A 24,406-nucleotide genomic window follows, 5' to 3' on the forward strand; every position below is an offset into this window, starting at 1 on the left:
TCCTATAGATTGTATAACATGTCTATTATAATTATTTTAAAATCTTTATTTGATAATTCAAATATCTGAGGCACTTGTGGATATGTTTCAGTTACCATGTTTTTTACTTAATTAAGAGTCTTATTGCTTCTTTGCATGTCTTGTGATATTTGATTATATACTAGGCATTGTGTTTAAAAATCAGTAGAGACTAGAAAGGGTTTGCTTCCCTGGGATTTGATTCTTTTAAAATCTCTTCCTGTCCAAAGCTCTTCAGTGATTTAAAGAAAAGTATGGTTTGTTTGTTTGTTTGTTCAGTGATTTATTACTAACTTTTGTAGGACTGAAGTTTTATACATCCTTTTTCCTTCTAATCGGCTGTGGATCTCCAAACAAATGTATTTTTGAGAGTACATTCAGGTTCTCTCCTGATTCACGTTTTCTCTCTCATTCTCCTAAGGGATAAATGTCACTAATTATAACAGGGGCACCTTAACTTACTTCTCTTAATTTATTCTTCAACTTAAAGTAAGTAACAAATATGTTACTAATATTCTCTCAGCACATCCACTGTGAATGGATATTTAAACATCAGAAAAAGGAAGAAACCTTGGCACTTATATGTTTACTCTTATGGAACGCTGCTTTGTTCTTGACCTTCTCATCATCTTTCATACCAAGTGTTTTAACTTTTCTGCACACTTTTAAATTAGTCAGTTTAGACTGAAGGTAAAAGGTGAACCTACCTATTACTCAGATTGTTTGCTCAGAAACTAGGACTTGTTGCCTAGTTGGCCTGCCTCTGGTGTTCTACTGCACAGTCTGCTTCCTTCTAGGTTTTTATTTTACCCATCTGCTTTTCTGATGGCTAATATTTCAATTTCTAGTTTGTAGTTTTAACAACCTGCTCCATGGTAATTGGATATGCCTATTTCCAGCCTCTCCATCTGGTTCTTGGCTTTGGGCTGTCCATATTTCATTACTTATATGTAATTTTGCTCATACTGACTAAAAATTGTGTATCTGCCCTCAGACTCTATCTATATCTCTGTCCCCTCTAAACTTTGCTGAGCTTTTCTCAGTCCCTGACAACTACTTTAGACGTTTAGTCAAAGTTCTAATGATATTTTAAAAATAACTGTGACATGTGAAAGAATGCTTCCTAAAACAAATTCCAGGCTCAAAATTTGCATTTACTTACATTTTATACTGCTATATTTTCATTTCAGTATTTAAAATGTAGCACACTTATAATGGGGAAAAGATTCTAACTTACTTATATTTGTTTTTTATCTTTAAAATATTAAATTTGATACTTGCTGGTTTATGCCTCATGCAGATGTTGACTTTCCTCCTAGTTCAATCTCTGCAAAAGACATTGTTTTGCTTTTTGATACAGTGTCCAAATCACACATAAGTATTTTACACCTTTATAATTTTATATTGCAATAACTTTAATATGCACACCTACAGACTTGTCAAATGAAGTCTGATCATTTGTTTAGGTGTTTTTTCCACATGATGCTGTTATGTACATATTGTAATTTAACTTCTTTGATTGAAGTTTTGATTCAGTTGCATACCTTTGAGTTGACAAATTTAATTGCTGGTATCCTTGTTATAGTATATAGTCATGGAGAATTAGAATTTAATGAAGGAATAAAATTTACAATTAGAGTTAGGAATAATATGACCAAATTTTAAAAATATCTACCTAAATAACCCAGACATTTGAGTAATAGTTATAAAATGTACATTGCTACCCTTAAAATTTTTGAAATTTCACTTATCTAATTGAATAAATATATGTATGTACCAAAAGATACCAAGAATATTAGAATCACCATCGATTGAATGAAAATCTACTATAGTAAGATGTAAATACAGTGACAAACGTGATCTTAGCCATGGGGCATTTGTTGACATAATATTTCCCCCCAGTGTCATTTATTATCAAGTCTTGGTCATTACTATGCACTTACTATTTTTTAATATCCTATAATGATTACTATTATTATAATGACATATTGTTAAACTTACTATTATCCTCACAGAAGGCTATGATCATGATTTTTCCAGTTCCTAAAAGGAAAACAAACCCAGAAACTCTTTTGCCCCAATTCCTTTTGTTTTTCCGAAGTTTTTTCATATTGAGGCTCTATTTACATAATGAAAAATACCTGATTATTTGGTCAGTGTGGTCCAAAAACCAATCATGTCTCAGGGAATTAAATTGTTGGACCTTGTGTCAGCTGAAACCACTGATTGTTAAATTAAACAAATAGCTTTTAGTGAGTTATTATTGCCTCAAAAACCTTTCCTGATGATCCTCCACCTCCCAACAGAAAATTCGTCATAGTGGATCTACTGTTACGATTTTCATACAGGCGTCAGCCTAAATTGTGTGTAATATAAGCACCATCAAACACCTTAAATGCCTTGTCTCTTTTCTACCAAGAGACTGGTTTTTCATGAGTGTGTTTATTCCTGTCTATAGTCATATCTTTGCCAGGCTTAAGGCTGTAGGCATTATGGGCCACAGATGCCAGCCTTCCTAAGAACTGTTTTCCAGTGCTGTCATCAAGCTTCTTCCTTCTGGATTCTTCAGGGAGCAGGGCTGGCAGCTGTGCATATGCTTTGGGGTCCACCATTCAGTTAAACTGCTAATGCTGGGCTCCTGTTTTCCTGGCTCCCTTGAGCTCACTCAAAGAAACAAAATGGTATTCCCATATGTCCCTTATTGTTTTCTTGGCAAATCTCCCTACCTCCTTTAACCTCCCAGACTCTAGTATGTAAGAGACAAACTTTCTTTGTGAAATTTCCTTTCCTCTGAAGCTGTAGATTAATAGCATTGATTCTAAAACAAACTGTCTTTTTATAAAATCCTTTTTAAGGCTGAAGTTAACTGGTTTTGAGGACTATATTGACATATTTCAAAATATTATGCATACCAGTGAATTGCAGTTAAAGGCAACCCAGAAGACTGACCTTGATTTACTAATTTCAATGTCAAATTTTATAAGTGGTTCAGATATTATTAGGAGATACCCACTGACTTAATAATGTTCAAGTATTCTACAGTGTAGTATTTTATTCTTACATTCCCGTTTAGTTCCTTCCCTTTGGAAAGAATCACAAAGCAAGATTTAATATTTTATTTATAGAATTAGGGGCACCTGGGTGGCTGAGCTGGTTAAGCATCTGACTTCAGCTCAGATCATGATCTCACGGTTCGTGGGTTCGAGCCCCGCGTCGGGCTCTGTGCTGACAACTCAGAGCCTGGAGCCTGCTTGGGATTCTGTGTCTCCCTCTCTTTGCTCCTCCCCTGCTCACGCTCTCTGTCTCTGTCTCAAAAATAAAATAAACACAAAAAATTTATAGATAGAGTTAACAATAAAGATACTATACAGTACTTCTCAAAGACTAATGGAATTGAGTGCAAGTAGATAAAGTCTAGCATTTGTCAGTAATAGGTCTTTAAGATGATGTAATTTGATCCTTTTTTTTAATGAAGACAGACATGATAGGGCAAGCCAACTATTTACAGTGTTTAGTAGACTTAATGACTTTCTTTTTACTTCCAAATGAAATTTTATTTCAAGAATTGAAGGCTGGGAAGAGGAATATTCTACTCACATTATTGTTGCCATACTATAAAACATGTGGAACTATTTTTCATCACAGATACTAGGTAGTTGAAGAGGAAGACCTCAGAATACACAAAAGGTTTGCAATTACTATTCATTAGGAACTTTGAGTGGGAGCTGGTATAAGGCATGTTAAACAAATGTTAAGTTGTATCATATCCATAATGCTCAACTCAAGATTGCAGGTTTTTTAACATCTTAACACTCCTATACCTGAGCCATGCCTGAAAAGTGGAACCTGAGCCAATTGTTTCACAAACTCTTACAAGGAAAACATGTCAGGGAAGCAGGACAGGAGGATTTCCTCTCTGTTTTTCTTTCTCTGCTCCTGAGTTGATTTCTGGTAATCTAAATCCCCAAATGCATTACCAGGAAGTGATAGGAGGGGAAGGAGTATTCTTTCAATTTTCATGAATGATCTTTCACCTAAAATTGTAACATCCAGTGATATCAACAAACATATTGTGAACAATTTCTTTTGAACAAATTTCAACTTTAGCTGAAAGAATGGACTTTCATACCACTATGTTGATTGTGATCAGCACCATTTTGGATGGGGAAACAGAGTCCACAAGTTCACATGAAACATCATAGATCTTTCACAATGCACTAGAGAATTTTGATGGACATTTTGCCTTACTCCACTTTACCTGAATCAGAAGGAAAGAAATAAATTGCATACTTAATGTAGCAAGATGAGTAGTGGTATTTATATTTTAAATCCTATTACAGAAAATATTATTACCCCACCACCACCAAAAAAAAAAGGAAAGGGAAGGGAAGGGACTGGAGGGGAGGGGAAGGGGAGAGAAAAGAAGGAGAGGAAGGAAGGAAGAGAAAGAGGAGAGAGAGAAAAAGAGAAAAGAAAGAAAGAAAGAAAGAAAGAAAGAAAGAAAGAAAGAAAGAAAGAAAGAAGAAAGAAAAAGAAAGAAAGAAAGAAAACTAACCCATACAACAATTAAAACACCCAAAACAGGATCCAGCAGACAGAATAATCACTTCAAGCAATGGTTTTTAAAAACCAAAATTTTACTATAATACAAAAACTAGGATTTTCTATACAAGTAAATGGTACAGAAGCATTATATCTTTACCATGTTTCTGACCTCTTCCCTCTGTGCAACTTAATATAAAGAACCAAAAATTTATTACTATAAATAAGTTTTAAAATGTGTCAAACCAGCTAATGCATGCTTTATTTTTATTACTCTTTTTAAATTTTTTTTTAAATCTTTATTTTTGAGAGAGTGAGAGAGAGAGTGAGAGCAGAGGAGGAACAGAGAGAGAGGGAGACGCAGCATCCGAAGCAGGCTCCAGGCTCCAAGCTGTCAGCACAGAGCCTGACACGGGGCTCGAACCCACGAACCGTGAGATCATGACCTGAGCCGAAGTCGTACACTTAACCGACTGAGCCACCCAGGCGCCCCTTTATTACTCTTGATCTATCATATAAAAGACTTGTACACTTGGCAAGCATGTTTCTTGAGATGTTAAAGAGGTCACTTAAGAGCATACAGATTTGTTGGGAGGTAAGTTGTGCTAGCCAGCATAGGCTAAATTTGAGATTCTGGTTGCTTTCAGCACTACTTTTTACTAGCGCCAAATAGTTTATTCACCAATATATTTGACAACTATAGTTATTTAATAGTAAAGTAGATTAAAATGTTTCCAACTATTTTTTAAATATATAGGTAAAGGAGTGTTTCTTAAAAGTCATTTTCAAAATTGATGCTGCATCAGTATGAATATGGAGTAGCTGGGGTTTTGGCTTCTAATGAAATATTTCAAGCACATAAACCACTGCATATGAATTTCCAATTCAAAAAATGTATTGAAGTAATAATTCAACCATCACATCTTTACTTGGGAAAACATGCTGTAGAGTTTTTCCCTGCTGTTTTTCCATGTTTTGATACATGGTATTTCACTGAGGATTGATACTTAAGTACATTTAGAAATACTTTAGTAGTAATAGGGAGGTAATTATTGAGTTCTAAATTAGCAGTCCATTTAAAAAGAAATTTTAAAAACAGAATCAAATTAATTGGTTTGACATGCTCAATTAGTCTTTGGATAGTAGGCAGTTAAATTATACATTAAAAAATTATACATAAAACATTTTTTAAAACAGGACAGGTTTCTTTGATTTTGTTCTTATAGCTTCCAAAAATAGAGTTACATTGACAAGATTAAAAGTCTAACATTTGACCAACTACTTCTAACACAACAACAACAAGAAAAACACAATCTCTTCTCAGTTTATTAATATCACAGAGAATTTCTGTACTATGTACTGCAGTTATGTTTTTATAAAGAATAAATAAAATTATTAAGTTGCTAATGGGACTACAGGCTATATTACAAGTAGTTTAAGCTCTAGATCATTGTTTAATATTTTTGAAATGTATACATAATTTTTACTTTTTTCTCTTTTGGATTCTATATGTATTGGCCTATTCTGTTATATAATGTGTTCTTGACTTTCTACATTACCCTCATCAGTTGTCATTAGGCCCTTATTTACCATGATTTCTGAAATCTAAATTACTCTATACAATTTGGAATTACTAATGGTTCTTACTATCCATCACATACCTACTTGGCCATGAGGATGTTAGAGAAATAAAAATAGACATTTCTCCTGTTCATGAGACCATCGTAATGAATGCAACAAATAAAAGGATCAGATTGTTTTACATTTTCCAAATTTTCATTTACCATCCATGTGAGGGCAAACTGAGCTTATGTAGAAGAATTTGACTTTGGTTAGGTGAGGTAAACAAAAAAAACAAAACAAAACAAAACAAAAAACCCAAATCTTTAATGTGGTTCTACTGGTTTGCTTACTGCCTGGGGAGGGTTTCACTGTGTATATAATGAATTTACAAAGTTTGGCATTTTGAGAAATTTGACCAGAAAATAAAAATAAATATGTCATCTGTTATGAAAATAGACAATAGTCTAAAATGATTGGATTCCTTTCCCTCTCATTCAAATCCAGTTTTACATATAGACAATGTCACAGATTCCCTCTCCATGACTATATATGGGAGCAGATAGTCTCCTGCATTTCCCCGTATGATGACATCAGAGAACACATCCTTCTCATTAACCAAGGAGAAGCATCCACAATACTGATCCAGACAACAACAATAGTAAAAATATGGATGAGTACACTCTGGAAACACGATTGCTGTTAGTGACTAAAGTATTGCCAAAACTCTATGATTAGTAATGTTCGTGATTGAAGAGAATTTAAAACTTGAAGGAGATTTTTTTTTAATTTTTTTTTTCAACGTTTATTTTTATTTTTGGGACAGAGAGAGACAGAGCATGAACGGGGGAGGGGCAGAGAGAGAGGGAGACACAGAATTGGAAACAGGCTCCAGGCTCTGAGCCATCAGCCCAGAGCCTGACGCGGGGCTCGAACTCCCAGACCGCGAGATCGTGACCTGGCTGAAGTCGGACGCTCAACCGACTGCGCCACCCAGGCGCCCCAAAAGAGATTTTTAAAATCAGATTCTTAAGATAAAATACATCTCCATTAAATTGATACAAAGTTACAGAAAAGTATTTCAGCATTTGTTTGCTTAGATTAACTACTTAATCTTCATAACTGAATAAAATACACATCAAGGAGTTTTTTCATGAAGTAAAGTAGAAAATTCAATAGGATATGAAATGTGTAGGTTTTACTACTATAATCTGAGATGCTCAGAAATTAAAGGACATTAAGTAAAGACATATGAAATTCAAGTTTTGAGAAAATTATTTTATAATGAAATGAAATGAAATGATTATTGTTAGCATTAGATGAGAAAATAATAAATTGATCATCTGAGTCCTTTATTTTATATAGGTTTTTTAATGTTATTGAGGCTAGTAGACTTTTGAATTTTTTGAATGTACAGTTAATTATTAAAATGGCTCATTGAGAAATATTCATTGAAGGCATATATTGTTTTTTAAAAAATTTTTTTAATGTTTATTTAATTTTGAGAGAGAGAGTAACAGAGACAGAGCATGAGCGGGAGAGGGGCAGAGAGAGGAGGAGACACAGAAGATGAAATGAGCTCTAGGCTCCAAACTGTCAACACAGAGCCCAAAGTGGGGCTTAAACTCATGAACCATGAGATCATGACTTGAGCCAAAGTCGGACATTTAGCCAACTGAGCTACCCAGGTGCCCCATTATATATATTTTTGAGCCAAGGAAAACCCTGGTTCAAGTGGTATCCCATACATAAATCTTTTTTGCATGGGGCGCCTGGGTGGCTCAGTCAGTTGAGTGTCTGACTTCTGCTCGGGTCGTGATCTTGTGGTTTGTGGGTTCGAGACCCATGTTAGGCTCTGTGCTGACAGCTCAGAGCCTGGAGCCTGCTTCGGATTCTATGTCTCTCTCTTTCTCTCCCTGCACCTCCCCCACTCACACTCTGTCTCTCTCTCAAAAAATAAACATTAAAAAAAATCTTTTTGCCAGACAATAAAGGGTACAGAAAAATACAAAACAAATTCCTTGTTAAGAGGCTCATAATCCAGTGTGAAAATCCAAGATTTCTGTCAGAAAACTAGTGTCATTTTATTTTTTTTTTTATAAATTTTTTTTTCAATGTTTATTCATTTTTGGGACAGAGAGAGACAGAGCATGAACGGGGGAGGGGCAGAGAGAGAGGGAGACACAGAATCGGAAACAGGCTCCAGGCTCTGAGCCATCATCAGCCCAGAGCCCGACGCGGGGCTCGAACTCCCGGACCGCGAGATCGTGACCTGGCTGAAGTCGGACGCTCAACCGACTGCGCCACCCAGGCGCCCCACTAGTGTCATTTTAAACCATTTTTGTACAATAGTTCATCAAATCACAGACTCCATTAATTGTAAGGAACAAAATAGTTTATGTGTTTCTAAGAAAGAAGATGCTCCCATGTCTTTTTTATTTTTCTTAGTTTATTTATATTTATTTTGAGAGAGAGGGTAAGGGACAGAGAAAGAGGAAAAGAGAGAGGATCCCAAGCAAGCTCTGCTCTGTCAGTGCAGGGGGCAACATGAGGCTCAAACTCATGAGCCATGAGATCATGACCTGAGCCAAAATCAAAAGTTGGACGTTTAACCAACCTACTCAGCAACCCCGGGACCCCGATGCTCTCAAGTCTTAATACGCAGCTTCTCACAAAAAGCTGGGATGGAAAAGTTGGGATCTTTGAGATAAAGAAGAACTTACAGCAAGAGCAGATCAAAGAAATGGCCAGAGATAAGGACCATAATGGTATCTATTCACAAATTTATTTGATCATTCTTTACTGACCACTGGCTATCTGCCAGGCACTATGTAAATCTAGATGATAAAATGGTGATACAAGTCATATAGGAGTGACCCCACTGTGGGAGCATTAATTATATAAGTTACAATAATCAAAAGTATAAAACAAATAACCACACTAAGGTATATTATTACAAACTAAGACAAGTTCTCAGAAACCAGGGTTGGCAGATCTCTAAGTACATATTACACAGGAAACTGATGCTGACCTACTGAGGCTCAAGGATGGTTTCTCTGCAGAAGTGATGTTAGAACTGAAATGTGCAGGTAAGGAGGTGTTATCTGGGTGAATGGAGAGAATACATAAGTGGAAGACATTCTATCCCAAAGTAGGAGCATGTGCAAAGTCCTGTGGCTAGGGGAAACAGGCTCATTGGAGGAAACAAAAACCCACTGGCTGGGGTGGAGAAAGCAAAGTGGATGGTGGTGCAAGATGAAGCCGAAAAGGTGAGCAAAGGCCAGATTGTACAGTGTTCCTAGTTTTAAATGCTTGTTTTTAGGTGCCAGATATTCTGGGTTGGACTCCCAGCCCTGTCACTTGCCTAGGTATGAACCTTAAAAAATTCTTTAATCTTTCTATGCCTTGATTTCCTCGTTCATGAAATGAAGATAATAATGTTATCTCCCTGCAAGAGTTGTTAGGATTAGATTAGCAATAATAATAATCCACAATAATTATTATTTATCATATTTTTATTTATCAGGGAAGTATGTTGAAGGAAGAAAGGGACAAAGTAACTAGAAGTATTTATGGACTGGATGTTTGTGCCCCAAAATTTATAATGTTGAAACTTTAGCCCTGCTAGGCTGTATATAAAGAAAGGGTCTGTGAGGAGGTGATAAAGGCTACATGAAGTCATAGTGTTGAGACCTTAATCTAATAGGACTAGTGTTCTTGTAAGAAGAGGAAGAGATTAGAATTCTCTCTCTCTCTCTCTCTCTCTCTCTCTCTCTCTCTGTCTCTCTGCCCTTGTGTATGTACACTCAGAAGAAAGTCCACATGAGGACTCTAGGAAAAAGTCAGACATCTGCAGGCTGGGAAGAGTTCTCAACACAAACCCAACCCTGCCAGACCTTAATCTCAACTTCTAGCCTTCAGAACTAGAGAAATTTCTGTTGCTTAAGCCCTCCAGCCTGTGGTATTTTGTTATAGTAACCTGAGCAGACTAATACACCAAAGGAGTAAATTGGAGGAAAAGGGGGACAAGATATCTGAAAATATCTGCAAGGAAGTGAATATATTGATGGGCCCTGAATTCTAACCAGATAAGGAGGGAACTGAACATGGTGACAAGGATGAATGATGAATAGCAAAAGTTAAATAAAATCAGTGGATTGAAAGTCTTGGTGCAGTTGGGGCATTAACTGGAAAATAGGATTGTAGTAGAGTTGTATGTTTGACACTAAGATTATGGAGTAGATGTCTCAATGGTAATGGCAAAGTCTAGTAGTATGACTGTAAATGGAAGATGGAGTCACTGATGATGAGGAGTCAGAGAACTGAGAAATCAAGTGTCTATATGTATGTATATTGAAGTCAATAAATAATTATTGGAGGAGTGATGGAGAGAAAGGCAGAAATTCAAAAGGCAGAATATTCAAGGAGTAGATAGAGATGTAAGTACATAGATTTGAATGATATTTAGAAGCAAAATCAACAGGAATTGGTCATGAGTTAAAAGTAAATGGAAGAAGACTAGGGAGAGGGAGCCATTTAGGATAACTCATTAGCTTCTGTCTTGAGCCACCGGATGAATCACGGTATCATTGGTAGGTTAGAGAAGATCCGAAGTTTGATCTTGGATGTATTGAATTTGAAGTGAACTTGCAAGTGAGTATTTAAGTGAAAATATTGAGTAGGTGGACTGATATTTTGGTCTGGTTCAGTGCAGGGCTTACCCTGGAAATATAAATCTGTGAAGTATCTGATGATGGGTGGTGATTGAATCCACAAAAGTGGTGGCATTGCCTCCGAAGTCAGTGTGGAAAGAGGAGAAGTCTAAGACTGAGTCCTGAGTACTTTCATTATTTAAAGGGCAAGCTGAGGAATATGAACATTCAAGGGAAGCTGATTAAGAAATGGAAAGAGAGATAAATAAACCTGGAGAACATGAAATCATGAAAGCTAAGAGAAGAGAGTGTTTTTGAAAGGAATAGATAGCCAGTAGCGTTTAAAGCTGAAAGGGTCCAGGTAGGCTGAAAGCATAACCAATATCTTTGGATTTAGTGACATGGAAGCCATTGGCAACCTTAGTAAAAATGTCTTTACTGGACTACGGAAGTGGAAAATAAATTAGAGGTAGGTAATTGAGGCAGAGGTGAGGATAAGGAAAAAGGAGACAGAAAGGTTGCCCACCATTTCAAAAATTTTGCTTGCTAAAAGGGAAGAAAAGTGTGGCAGTTGGAGGGATCAGTGGAGTGGAGGTATATAGTATATTGTATAAATGTGTATATTTGTATAGTTTTGGTTAATATATATATATACACATATATAATTTTCAAGATGGTGGAAATGAGCTTGTTTAAATCTCGTGTGTGTGTGTGTGTGTGTGTGTGTGTGTGTGTGTAATTTGGAATCTTAATATGAGTTTAATATGATAGTGAGAAAAACATAAATGATGGTGAAAACATAGGAGGGAGTGGGATCCTAACTACAGGTGGTAAAATAGATTTTAGGAGGACTAACACTTCCTCTAATGTAACAGGAGGCAAAGGGAGCCAGACTGCCACAGGGCTCAGTTTCAGTCATCTTACTGTGTTTATCTCTTCTCTCTGTGTGTGATCTAATCCTTTTTTACAAGGAAGTATTGTGGGGGGTGGATGCAGCAGGCTTTATACTTTTAAAGCAGCCATGAGATAGAAGGAGAACACCAGCTCTGTCTAGTACTGCATCAGGGTTGTGAGGTGTGAGAGAGGAAGCAGCTACTATTTGAACAAATTGTGGAAGAAGCAGCCCTGCTAGGCTTCAGCTAAGGAAAGGGGGGCCCTCAGAAAAGATGTGGAAAATGTTAATAAGAGCACAGTGGAAGCTTTGGATGGATCGTAATGATTGTGAAAATGTTTGCAAGAAGATAATTTTCAGCCCCAAATCAAGCAGTTTCAGAAGCAGTTTAGCAGAATGGTGGAGGTTACTGTGGAAGATTATAAAGTGAAAGGCAAATGCCTCTGTCAAGGAATTTGGCTGTATGGGAGAAGATAGAATTCAAATTCTCTTTGGCTTCTTTTCCTCTGTAGTCTAGTTAATTATTTATGTGATTTTATTTCCATCTTGTTCTTTAACATGATTTCTACTCAGATTGATTTTTTTTGTACATAATACTTGATTTTTTTAAGTTTTATTTAAATTCCAGTTAACCTACAGTGTAATATTTGTATATAATACTTTCTAAAATCCTTTCTTCTGAGTCATTGTTCATATTTTTCCTCTTGCCCGGAATACCCTTTAAATAATTTCTTTACCTTTGTGAACACAGCTCTTCCTAGAAGACCAATTCAAATCTATCTCTTAACTTTCTCTTTGGTTTATTTTTTTTCATTATGAAATAATTAATGTTTGTTGTAAAAACATTTGGAAAAGATATGAAATTATAAATTTAAACTAACCCACATGATACCATCACTCAGATATATCATAGTGTGTCTATTATTTTTAACACTAATATTTCCAAAGTTGATGTCTTTCTGTTCTACTTAATATTCGTAATAACATTTTAATGACTGTATAATATTCCATGGTATAGATGTACCATGGTTCATTTAAACATTCTTCTAATATTAGCTAACTTAGATAATTCCCGTTTTTTCCTGTTGTAAGTAAAACATTATCTTTTATATAAATACTTGTCTACAAAGTTAATAACACCTTTACGGCAAAAATCCTTTAAGTATTTTAGTAATTCAAAGGGTAAATGTTTTTAAAAGCTCTGAATCTATAAAGATGGATTATTTTCCAGAAAGGCTATATTATCTTCTTCTAAGCAGCATTTTTGAGGGTATAAAGTACCATTGCATTGTCAGTATAGAGTATTGCAAAAAATTCCAATGTCTTGGGTCAAAAAAATGTTTTTCTGTTAGGATTTAGTTTGCTTTTATTTAGTAATTTAGTTGAATATTTTTTTCATATTGATCACTGAATTTTTTCTTCTTTGTAACCCTTTACCTGTAAAACATACTAGTTTTAATTGAATTGTCAAAGATTATTAGTATTGTGAATCCAGTTACAGAAATTCATTACATGCTAATTACATTGCCGTGTATCATATTTGTTTTCATCCTGTTGTTTTTCCAAACAGGATGTTTGCACTTATCATAATATGTACTTAATAATCTATCCCCAGAAGTCCAATAGCACACTAAAGCCTTATTCTACAATCTTAAAATTTCAGTCTCTTTAGTCTTGACTATTCATTAATAGTTTCTCTCATATTAGTCTTTTATTGCCAGACCGATAGTAAGTACCTTAAGAACAATAATAGGAAATATGTTTATCATCATGTCTACATTTGTAATTGATATTGATTTGACTCCTAATTTGCTTCTGAGATTATCATTATCTATATGCTTATCAAAATATATAGCAAATTAGCTCATTGTATGCTGGTTACCATAATGTTCTAGAATATTTATGTAAATTTATGTATATTTAAAGTCCTAAGGAATAAATCATTTGTCTTGATACTATCTTTATGACTGCGGTAAGATTTGGAAAAAAAATCCCTGGGGTGTATTAAAATTATTTCAAAAGTTTTAGGTTTCTGTATTAAAAAAATATCTTTGAGCATGTTACTTGAATCATACTTAAGTGAAAGGTGGTGTGAACCATCTGATGAATGATTTTTTTTTTCATATCAAGCAACCCAATTTTTCTGAGCATGCTGGCTTTGTAAGGATTTATAGTTTCTTGCCTTCATGCTGGAGTTACTTCAGCTTTCCGTGATGCATTCCAACTAATCTGGAGGTTAAGGCATTCCTTGATCATGGATAGATCTGATTGCTACTCAGCCCTGGAATTCTTTATAAAATTCCAGAATGTGGGCTAGAAATTGACTTAGGGAATCCAATAAAGTTGCAAGTCTTGGCAGTCATCCAAGCTAAATTTATAGACTGGAAGAAATATGGGCTTTCCATTGTTCTCTTTTTCACCTTTCTGGCGTTTCTTTTGTGTGTATGTGAGTGTGTGAGTATAAATTTATCATTTTGCTGACAATGGAATGGAAATAACCATTAAGAGAATCCGGCTAAAGAATTTTCACTTTGGATCTTCCCTGGTCTTTCACAATTTTGACCCAAACCTGCACGAAGAGTGAATTTCTTCTCCCTCTGTACAATGTTGTTGTCATAAAATAAGAAGTTGTTCTTGAAAATGAATCATGCTAGGGTAACAGCTGACCTGCATATTTGCCAGTTAGGTACAACTCCCAAATCCCTGTTCTTCCCCTGGCTCAGTGGGAGCCTTCTTTTTGAGACATGATCTGAGAAAATGTGATCATATATATTGTTTCTGTTCACTCTATGAAATGACAATAGGGGCAAGAAAACAAGCTCTGAAATCTCTTACAGACTTGAATCTTTTCATGTGTGCCTGATGCTCTGTAGAACATGGAGATCCAAGCCATCCTCCCATATCTGATCACTGAAAACCTGTCTTGTTTTTACAGAATGGGTTTGCTGTTGTAAGGCCCCCAGGCCATCATGCTGAAGAATCCACAGCCATGTAAGTACCAGGGACTGTTGCCCATCTCCAAGCGCCACGGTTCCTGGCGGTCACCTGCCCCGTGCATGTCTCTGAAGCCTCTAATTGTTAGCAGATGGACTGAAAAATCTTGCAAGGTACTCCTAGAAGCAGATTTATGGCTTCAGAGATCATATAGCATTTTAAAAAATGCTCTGAACATTATTTATAATGGTTTTCCTGGCTGATTTGCTTTCTTATTTCTCTGTTCTTCTCTATTCCGCAGGGGGTTCTGCTTTTTTAATTCAGTTGCAATTACCGCCAAATACTTGAGAGACCAACTAAATATAAGCAAGATATTGATTGTAGATCTGGTATGTATTCCTGGCCAGAGCTGCATTTTCACTGACTTCAGATAAAAGGGAATGAATTTGTATTTCTCTGTTACGTTGTCTTGCTTTTAGCACTTGCAAACAACATCCTTTGAATGTGGAAACTCATTAAATTCAGGATTGCAGTTCTGAAACCATAAACATTCACGTTTCACTTTCATGGTGTTAACTGCAATTTAATGAGAAGAAGGCGCAGATCAGGGCAACTTTTATGATCCTTAAATGAATTGATACTTCCACAGTTAAAATAACCCAACAGAACCTGAATTTACTTTTCCCTGCAGAATATAGACTTTAAATAGTCAGATGTGCTGGAAAGAATGCTGTTGCTTTGGTAACCAATTGGCCACTTCCCCTGGTTAGCAATCATGTTGCTTGTTGTGCAACAGTGGTATTATTAAAACAAGTCAGCATGTCATTCTTTCTGAAAGATCTCAGATCATGTATGCCAGTTTGGGATGACTCCCGGCAGGAACCTTGAGTGATTAAAAGTCAGAGGCATTAGATTAGTCTTGCATTTTAACATGATGCATTCTTACACAATAGAGTTATAATTTGTTTAACAAATGGTTTGTTTAAATGCAGATGACACTTGGCATGTTGTCTATAGTATATTCATGAATAATGAGCTGGAGATCTGCCCCATACAAAAAGGCCAGACCAGGAAAGGGCGAAAGAAAACTGACTGGTGATTTATGAGCCCCGTTTTCGGTTTGCCTCCAGTTCACGAGGAGGTGTAATAGGTTGTCTGACAAAGCATAGACAGGAAATGAACCCTGGCATCCAAAGCGAACCTGCTACATCTGCACTTAATTAATTTTTGCAGGTGATAAAAGATTTAAAGGCAAAATATGTTAAAAGTTTTTTTGAAGTGCAAGGCTTAATAGTCTAAATCTTGTTCATATCTGCACTCATAATTAAATCTTATTGGGAAGTCGTGGCCTCACCATCCAGCCCTCTGATTCAGTTAAGCAAACACACTAAAGGGTTTTAGAAAGCATGAACAAAGCCATGTGAAGAAATACTTAGTTAAATTGAAATGAAGATAAAAGGAATGAAAGACTGATAACTGTTTCTAATGCTTGGTAGGAATGGATGTTTTCCACGTACTGTATCATAGCCTCCCTAGAAGCACTTTGGTGCTGAAAATTTTCCATGTATTTTCCAAATATGCTTGAGTTTCACTGTAGGTCATAGTTCACCATTAAAGAAATGTGTTGAAGGTCTAGATATACTACAGCAGCAAGGTCTTAAAGGTCTTAAAATTTTACAAAAATGAGAACATCAATACCTCTATTCCCATGTACATACAAAATGACATTTTCAATAATTGATAATTATAGATTTACATGATTTATAACCTAGTAAATTTAAAAAGTAATATAATATGCTTCTAGTACTATAAAGATAAGCCAAAAACTTGATGAAGACCAAGGATTGTAGGAAAATTTTTCTAATTTTTCTAAATTTGTCAAAATTATGCAGGAAGGAGATTGGTAAACTCTTTGTCCTATCCTTAAAAATTATTTTAGTATTAATTTCTAAGGAATCTCTTCTATCATTTTATGGTTCTGTGAAGATAATCAATAACTGTTAAGGTCCCTTTGAAAACACATTTGTAATACCCAAACTCTAAAGTAATAAATTGTATAATCGACTTAAAAGCTAAAATGCCTTGCTTGTGATCGATACTTTGTACCTCATAGGATTTGTATATAAAATTTTGCTTGTTTGAACATGTGATGCATATCTATATTAAATATCTAATGTTTATATTCTTATATATTAATATAAGACTACTCTAGATAATTCAATATGATTTGTAAAAATAAATTGTTTGGTAGCTCCAAGGAATGTCCTATAAGCTTACTGGCCTTTGATTATAAATTTGCTCTATTATTCAATCATAAAGGATACTAATTTCCCAGCAGGCTATAGTAGAGGAGAAGTTTCTGTTTCAGATCCTCCAAATATATGAGGTTCTATCCAAAGGGTTGCCTCTGAGATCACCACCAGCCCACATATTCTAACTTTCAAGTCTTCCAAATTCTGCAGCTGCAGGGATACTTTGAGGAAATTCCCTTGTTTTCTTCCAGCTGCCGAGAAGGAAGTTTTAAAGTGCCACGTGGCTCAGAGACATCCGTTCTCCCTGGCTGACAGGTCTATTCTGCAAGTTAGCAAAGGAGAAGTGAAGGTTCTTCAATGGTACAAGAATTTCATTCCTGCATATCTGCAGTTATTCACTTTAGGCTAATCAGTGTGAACTAGCTCCACAATTCTTGGGCCAACAGAGGGCAAAACTACTCCATTGTCCAGCAGCTAGTTTCATCATTTTTATATGCCTAGTAAATAGATAAATAGAGATCCAGAGCTCTACTTCATCTCCTATTTGGGGCCACAGGCAAATTCCGAGGCGTTGAGTATTTTGGGCAGGAATGATTCTAGTTGATCTTTGGAGCTTATTCATTCCAATTCTCCTTCTGGGGAAGATTCCAGAGACATTCAGAGTGGTGAGGAGAGGGAGCAGGTGCACTTGCTTTTCAACTCATAAGAAACTGTTCATTGTGTTCAGGGCATGAACCGTCCTAGAAAGTAGGATTTGCTTCCCTGACTCAGGTAGCTTTTATGCAATGTGACTTTCAATTGAAAATAAAATATTTAGACTTTCTTCATTAAAAAGTCACTTCAAATGTCCCTAGATTTTGGGCAATTCTATTTTTAGTCAAGCACCAAATTTGACAAGAGAATTGTCACAAGTGCCTGTTCTAAATAATTATAAGTGACATTAGCTAGCCAAATATATGATTTATTTAAAGCTGTTTAACATTATAATGAAAACACATTGGTCCTAAAGCTTTATAGAAAATAAATTTTCATAGTATATTTTAACAAGTAAAATATTGAAATGATTTTTCATCATTTCTCAGTAAATCCTAGTAAATTTTGAGGCATTTAATGATTCATTTCATCTCATTATTGTAGTAATTCCTCACAATCACCAATAGTTTTCTTATATTAGTGTAGCATATATTTGTTGCTATGGAGAGAAAATATTCAGATCATACCTGAGTAGTAAGTACTTTTTATAAATATTTTACAGCAGGGAAAGTTGAAAAAGTATTCTCAAGGTTATATTATAAATTGTTGCCCCAAACAAAAGGCATATTTGGACTTGTCTTTATTCCTAAATACTTTGTGAATATGAACATGGAATCAAAAATTTATCCAAGTATTTTTAGAATGGGTTTGTGTATTTTAATTATATCTGTTGGATCCGTATTATACTGTGGGCAAGATTAGATTTCTTATTCAGAAAAGTATGCAATAAGCACCCAACGCATTTTCAAGAGCAAATGATTTTATATATAAGACAATTTATCATCTTTTATTTGACCTTCTTAAATAAGCCTTTATAACATCACTAAAGAAACAAGAGTAATTAATGCCTTATTTTTCTGGTTTTCAAAATGTAGACCTATTTAGGGCCAGAACAATTTTTTCTTCCAATGCTGACTAAAACTTCTGTCATTGTAGTAATAATGCAAGCCTTCCTTCATTACTATTTTTTATAGTATTTTGTTTGCCCATCCTCTAGGTATCTAGTAGCAAATTAAAAAGACATTATGGTTTAGTTTCATTTTTGCTCACATAAAGGAAAATAGCTATACTATCTCTGCCTTCCTTTTTTTTTTTTTTTTGAACATTCACAAATCCCTGGATTAATATATTTTCACCAAGCTATATTTTCTCCTGATGTGTATGCCTTCAGCCACAAGTTTCTGGATGCATATTTTATGATTCCTTATATGATATATAATATGATCCCAATATTTTATGATTCCTTAATTGATTTTGGATATGTGTATAATATGAAAGGAGGAGACGATTAGTATATGTCTACACTGTGGATAGCAAGCTCAGTGCAGGCTTTCAGAAACCAACAAAGTGAGACCTTGATGGTATTTAGTGAGAGAGTTCTGGGCTGGAAGTTGAAGACAAGTTATATAAACCTCAATAAAGAGCAATGATGACCACCAATCTTACTTCACACATTTGCTAAGAGGATCGAAGTGGTAATTAATGTAAAGTGTAAGTTAATATATAATGGTTATGAGTTTGGCTTTGGGAGTAAGAAGTGAATTCAAGATCCAGTCTTGCAACTTTTCCTCTGTATAGTCTTGGTAAATTACTGAAACTCTCTGAACCTCAGTCTACTTATCTTTTAAATTAGGGATAACATCATATACCTCATATACTTGTTATATAATCCATTCAGACTAGTTAATATAAAGTGTCTGACACAAAAGTTGTAGGGATCATTGTTGAAACTAGTAAGATTTTTACTGATACAAAATAAAGTACAGTATAAGTACATAGTGACAAGTGACTAAAACTTTTTAAACAAAACTGGAAATTGTATATGTTGCACATGTAGCAGTAATGTTATTTTGAATACAAATATATAAGTTATTAACTTTTAAGAGTTGTCTGTGTTATTTTGTTTGGAGATATTAGGAAGCATATTAATTGAGATTAACACTTGAGCTCTTTCAGTGAAGATAATTTAAAAAATGCTCTTAGTTTTCTTTTTCCCATTTCTTTTATCATTTCCAGCATGTATCTATCTCATAAAACAATAGAACCAAATAACTGTTACATTTTAAATCATTATCATATACAAATGTCCTGAGAATTTGTTTTCATTCATTTTAATGATACAAGCTGTTTTGTTTGTTTGTTTGTTTGTTTGTTTCTTTGTAGGAAGGGCAGTATGGTGTGGGGAAAGAAAAAAGACAAGGAGGCTGGGGAAGAGAGCCATGATATAATATTAAAATTAGGCAGATTGGACAAGGTTGCATAAAGCTCCATGCCATCTTTCTGCGTTGGCCCAGATGATTTAATAGCTGATAAGCTCATGCTCCTGTGTCTTCGACTCTTGCCGTCACAATTTTACCAAAATAAAGTATGAAGTCCTTTTTGCATCTGGCGTCTCTTTTGAAGTGATTCTAACTGCTGAGGGATTGCTAACTGAACTGAATGCTCCAAGAAAGCCAATTTACTCAGCTGGTTGCAAAGCCTTTGACCTTAATGGTGGGACTTGGCAAATCAATGCATACACGTATGTTTAGTGTTCTGTCAAGAATTGTGAAAATGCTCTGGAAGCCATAGATCCTTCTGCAAAATACTAGTTTGTAGTTTAAACATTAGTCTTTCTTCAGAGGCCAATGAGGCTAGTTAATTAAGCCTGAGGGGTTATGAACTGTTGGCAGTTAATAAGTCATAAAATTCCTCCATAAAACAGGATGCGAGATTCCATCACTGAAGCAAAGAGTACAAAGGGCCGGTGTATAAATATCTAATTGTACCAAAGGACTGGGCTTTCTCAGTGACTGCTCATCTGGAGTCTCCAGGGCATGTTCGCTGTGGTTTCCTGATTTTTAGAAGCCAGTTTAAAAAATGAGTGCATTAAAGGGTAATTTGCCTGAAAGGTTCAGGAAGTAAAGGGGGTGGTGTGGAAGCAAGCTGAATGGGAGAAAGAAAGGGGGACATAGTGAGAAGACAGAAAATGAGAAGGAGGGTGGGGTAGAAAGGGAACTAGAAATGAGAAAAGTTGTCTCCACGCAGAGTTAGACATGACTGTATTTGTCATCTGTTTTCTTTTCCCTGTAGGATGTTCACCATGGAAATGGTACACAGCAGGCCTTTTATGCTGACCCCAGCATCCTGTATATTTCACTCCATCGCTATGATGAAGGGAACTTTTTTCCTGGCAGTGGAGCCCCAAATGAGGTTCGGTTTATTTCTTTAGAGCCCCACTTTTATTTTTATCTTTCAGGTAATTGCATTGCATGATTACCCCTAATTTTCTTGTCCTTTGCTGGTGTTTTAAATTACACGAGATTACTGAATTGTCCCATGGGACCAAGAACCAGTGCAGAACAAGTGCATAACCCAGAGCACTGGTTGTCAAGCAAGGTTGGGCTGATTTGACATGTTGTTTGATGTTTATTTCGAGAGCTCACATGTGTTTGTTTTCCTCTCTTCTTGCTTTCTTCCCTGCACCCTCATCTGCCCACTGTGTTGTTGGTTTTTTTTTTTTTTCTTCCTAGGTTGGAACAGGGCTAGGAGAAGGATACAATATAAATATTGCCTGGACAGGTGGCCTTGATCCCCCCATGGGAGATATTGAGTACCTTGAAGCATTCAGGTTGGTACTTCTTTTTCTGAGAGTGGCAAATTAGAAAACAAATGTCCATTGAAACAACACGAGTTGTAAAAGAGAAATGTAAGTTTTAAACAAGGGAAAGTGGCTAAAGGAGCCATTCCATCAAAGCTCTAAAAAATGTTTGGTTTAGGGGAACTGAGTATTGCTACAAAGCCACATAAAGAATATGTGTAAGAAAAAAAGGTACATCAAAACCTAATTGTAGTTGTATAGGTATATGGCCAATGGCGTAGGCATGCTATCCCCTCTCTACAAAAAAGAAAAGGGAAAAATTTTATTAAGTAGTTCTGGAAACTTCTGCTTATTATAACATGTGATTTAGAATGAACGTTAGCATATTAGATGCTCTGAAAAGTCCTTTGTTACCTACTTAATTTTGTTGAACAGGCATTTCCCAAATTTCATTGGACTATGATTCCCTTTTGCACATAGCACCACTCAGCATTCTTGGTTCTGAGGAGCTAGCTCACTTTTGGACATTGGCCTAGGCAGTCTGATTTCATGGTAGAGTAAATGACTTTTCTCTTTCATAATATGTATATTTTCCCTCTCACATTAAAACATCAATTGATTCTCTGTATTTAAGAGTCTTTTATGGTTTGTCTCCCTCTCTGTTTGAAACTATTTTTTCCCCTTCCCTTCCCCATTGTCCTCTGTTATGTCTCTCAAATCCCACATATGAGTGAAAACATATGACATCTATCTTTCTCTGACTGACTTATTTCACTTAGCATAATAACCTCCACTTCCATCCACGTTGTTGCAAATGGCAAGATTTCATTCTTTCTCATTGCCAAATAGTATTCCATTGTATATATAAACCACATCTCAAACTGAGAGTTGATAAGGGGGGAGGGGGGGTTGGGGGGGAGCGGAAAATGGGTGATGGGCATTGAGGAGCACACTTGTTGAGACCAGCACTTGTATGTAAGTGATGTATCATGGGAATCTACTCCCAAAGCCAAGAGCACACTGTATACACTGTATGTTAGCCAACTTGACAACAAATTATATTTTAAAATATAAATTAAAAAAAAATCAACTGATTCATTGTTTTCAGTTTCTCTACAAAATGTAAGCAGTAATTGAAAGATAGGTTTGTATATACATATTATGTTCTGCTATTTTCTCCTATAAAGAACTTTTAAAATTAATTCAAGCAAGAAATGCAATAAGTTAAAAGCTTTCTTTTGGATATGGAGTTTTTTTTTAAAGACATTAATTCTCTGGTGTTGAAAACATACTATCAGTCCTTGTAAAGGACTATTTTAAGGAGAAATATCAAATTATGTCAATATTACCTCACTTGCAAGATTTTAGGAGATTTTAACCTATTGTTAATGCATGATTTGGGGGTGTTTTGTTTAGTGGAAAGCAAAACAAACAACTGCATAAGAAATCTTAGAAGCATTATTTTTAAATTTACCATTTATAAATTCCCAAGGCGAAAATCCTATTGATGATGTATTTGAAACTTAAGGATATAATAGGGAAATTTTTCCACAAGTTAAGTTTTAGTGAGTTTCTGCTGTCCTGTATATCATGCATACTTCAATTTCTCATTTCAGTCATTTTTCATTTGCAAACAGGCCCAGGAAAATGAAAGAAAATATCTATTTTCAAAAAAATACATTAAAAATAAATATATTTAGGAGTTCCCAGGGTGGCTCAGTCAGTTGAGTGCCCAACTCTTGATTTCAGCTCAGGTCATGGTTCCAGGGTCATAAGATCAAGTCCCATGTTGGGCTCTGCACGGAATGTGGAGCATGCTTACGATTCTCTCTCTCCCACTGTCCCTCTCCTCTGCTCACTCTCTCTCTTCCTAAAATAAAATAATAAGTAAATTTGGTTTTGAGACACTAAGGACACTTCTACCCACATTCCAGATTTTTATTTTGGAAAAAATATATACCTTCAAATATCTATACTATTTACAGAAAAAAATAGCTGAAATTAGTTTATTTACTTAAAGACTGGGTTGCCTATAAAGATATTTTGGGTTAATTTATAATGACACTAAAAAATTGCATTAAGAAACTTCAGAAGTTTCACTGCTATGAATTCTGTTTACCCATATTTGCAACTTACGAAACATTATTAATATTTTAAAGGAACTCTAATGGGATAAACACTTTAGTACGTCACATAAGAATTTATTTGTTTACCAAGTTAACTTGGTAACTAGCATGATACATTTAATTGTCAACCTTACTATAGCAATGATTATATCCATTGATCTGCAATATGGAATTCTTAGTTTTTTTATTATCATAATACTATTTGGGGTATTAAGGCTTTACCTAAAATGGATTATGCATACCCAGCAGGGAAAGAGAGTTTATATTTTGTACTACTTGTTCTCACATCACAAAGTGAATGGTGGGTAAGAATGTTTTCAAAGAACCCCTTTGGGGGCACCTGGGTGGCTCAGTTGGATAAGCATCTGACTTTGGCTCAGGTCATGATCTCACTGTTGATGAGTTCCAGCCCAGAGTAGGGCTCTGTGCTGACAACTCAGAGCCTGGAGTCTGCTTTGGGTTCTATGTCTCCCTCTCTCTCTGCCCCTGCCCCACTCATGCTCTGGGTCTTTCTCAGAAAAATAATTAGTTAATTAATTAATTAATTTAAAAAGTTGTTTGAATAACCCCTTTGAACACAACAATTTCATTAAATAATGTGAAAACAGATAGTAAGTATACATTATTGTTTTTTGAATGAAATGGTAAGTGAATCAAGTGCTCTTGAAAGTGACTGAATGTCCTCAAGAGTGGTACGTTCTGTTTGCCTGGAATGCAGACACTTTATATTAGTAAACTTTTCTAAACTTCCCAGTGCAGTCACCATACCTAAGCTTAGTTAGAGGAGAAGCAATAGTACCTAGCTAGGCAGATGAAATGTAAAATTTTAGCTTTTAAGGTTTATAGCTATTTAGAAACCAGATTTAAACCATAATAATTCTGTTAATTTTGAACTATACGAGGTCTCTTTGCCATTCAACTTGTATGACTAGAAGTACTTGTGAAGTTGTTATAGAGGAATCAAGAAAGTAAATCATCTCTTCAAAAACATTCATAGAACACATATTGTGTACCAGGCACAGTGATGAGTACTTGGAATTTTGAGCTGACTTGCTCAAGGATCATAAAAGAAGTGATGCTTACTATTCTAGAGAACA

General features: G+C 35.4%; 1 protein-coding gene across 24 annotated transcripts in view; it reads left to right on the top strand.

The window, feature by feature from the left end:
* HDAC9 (histone deacetylase 9) overlaps positions 1–24,406 on the top strand; it is a 939,894-nt gene that overhangs the window by 722,707 nt on the left and 192,781 nt on the right. For all 24 annotated transcript variants that reach the window (XM_019825556.2, XM_045053248.1, XM_045053242.1 and 21 more), the window contains 4 exons: positions 14,600–14,655; positions 14,900–14,987; positions 20,676–20,795; positions 21,116–21,213. In XM_019825556.2, the coding sequence (XP_019681115.1) occupies positions 14,600–14,655; positions 14,900–14,987; positions 20,676–20,795; positions 21,116–21,213 (362 nt within the window). The remainder of the gene's footprint in view (positions 1–14,599; positions 14,656–14,899; positions 14,988–20,675; positions 20,796–21,115; positions 21,214–24,406) is intronic.

Source organism: Felis catus, chromosome A2 (assembly GCF_018350175.1).
Source record: "Felis catus isolate Fca126 chromosome A2, F.catus_Fca126_mat1.0, whole genome shotgun sequence".
Taxonomy (NCBI): Eukaryota; Metazoa; Chordata; class Mammalia; order Carnivora; family Felidae; genus Felis; species Felis catus.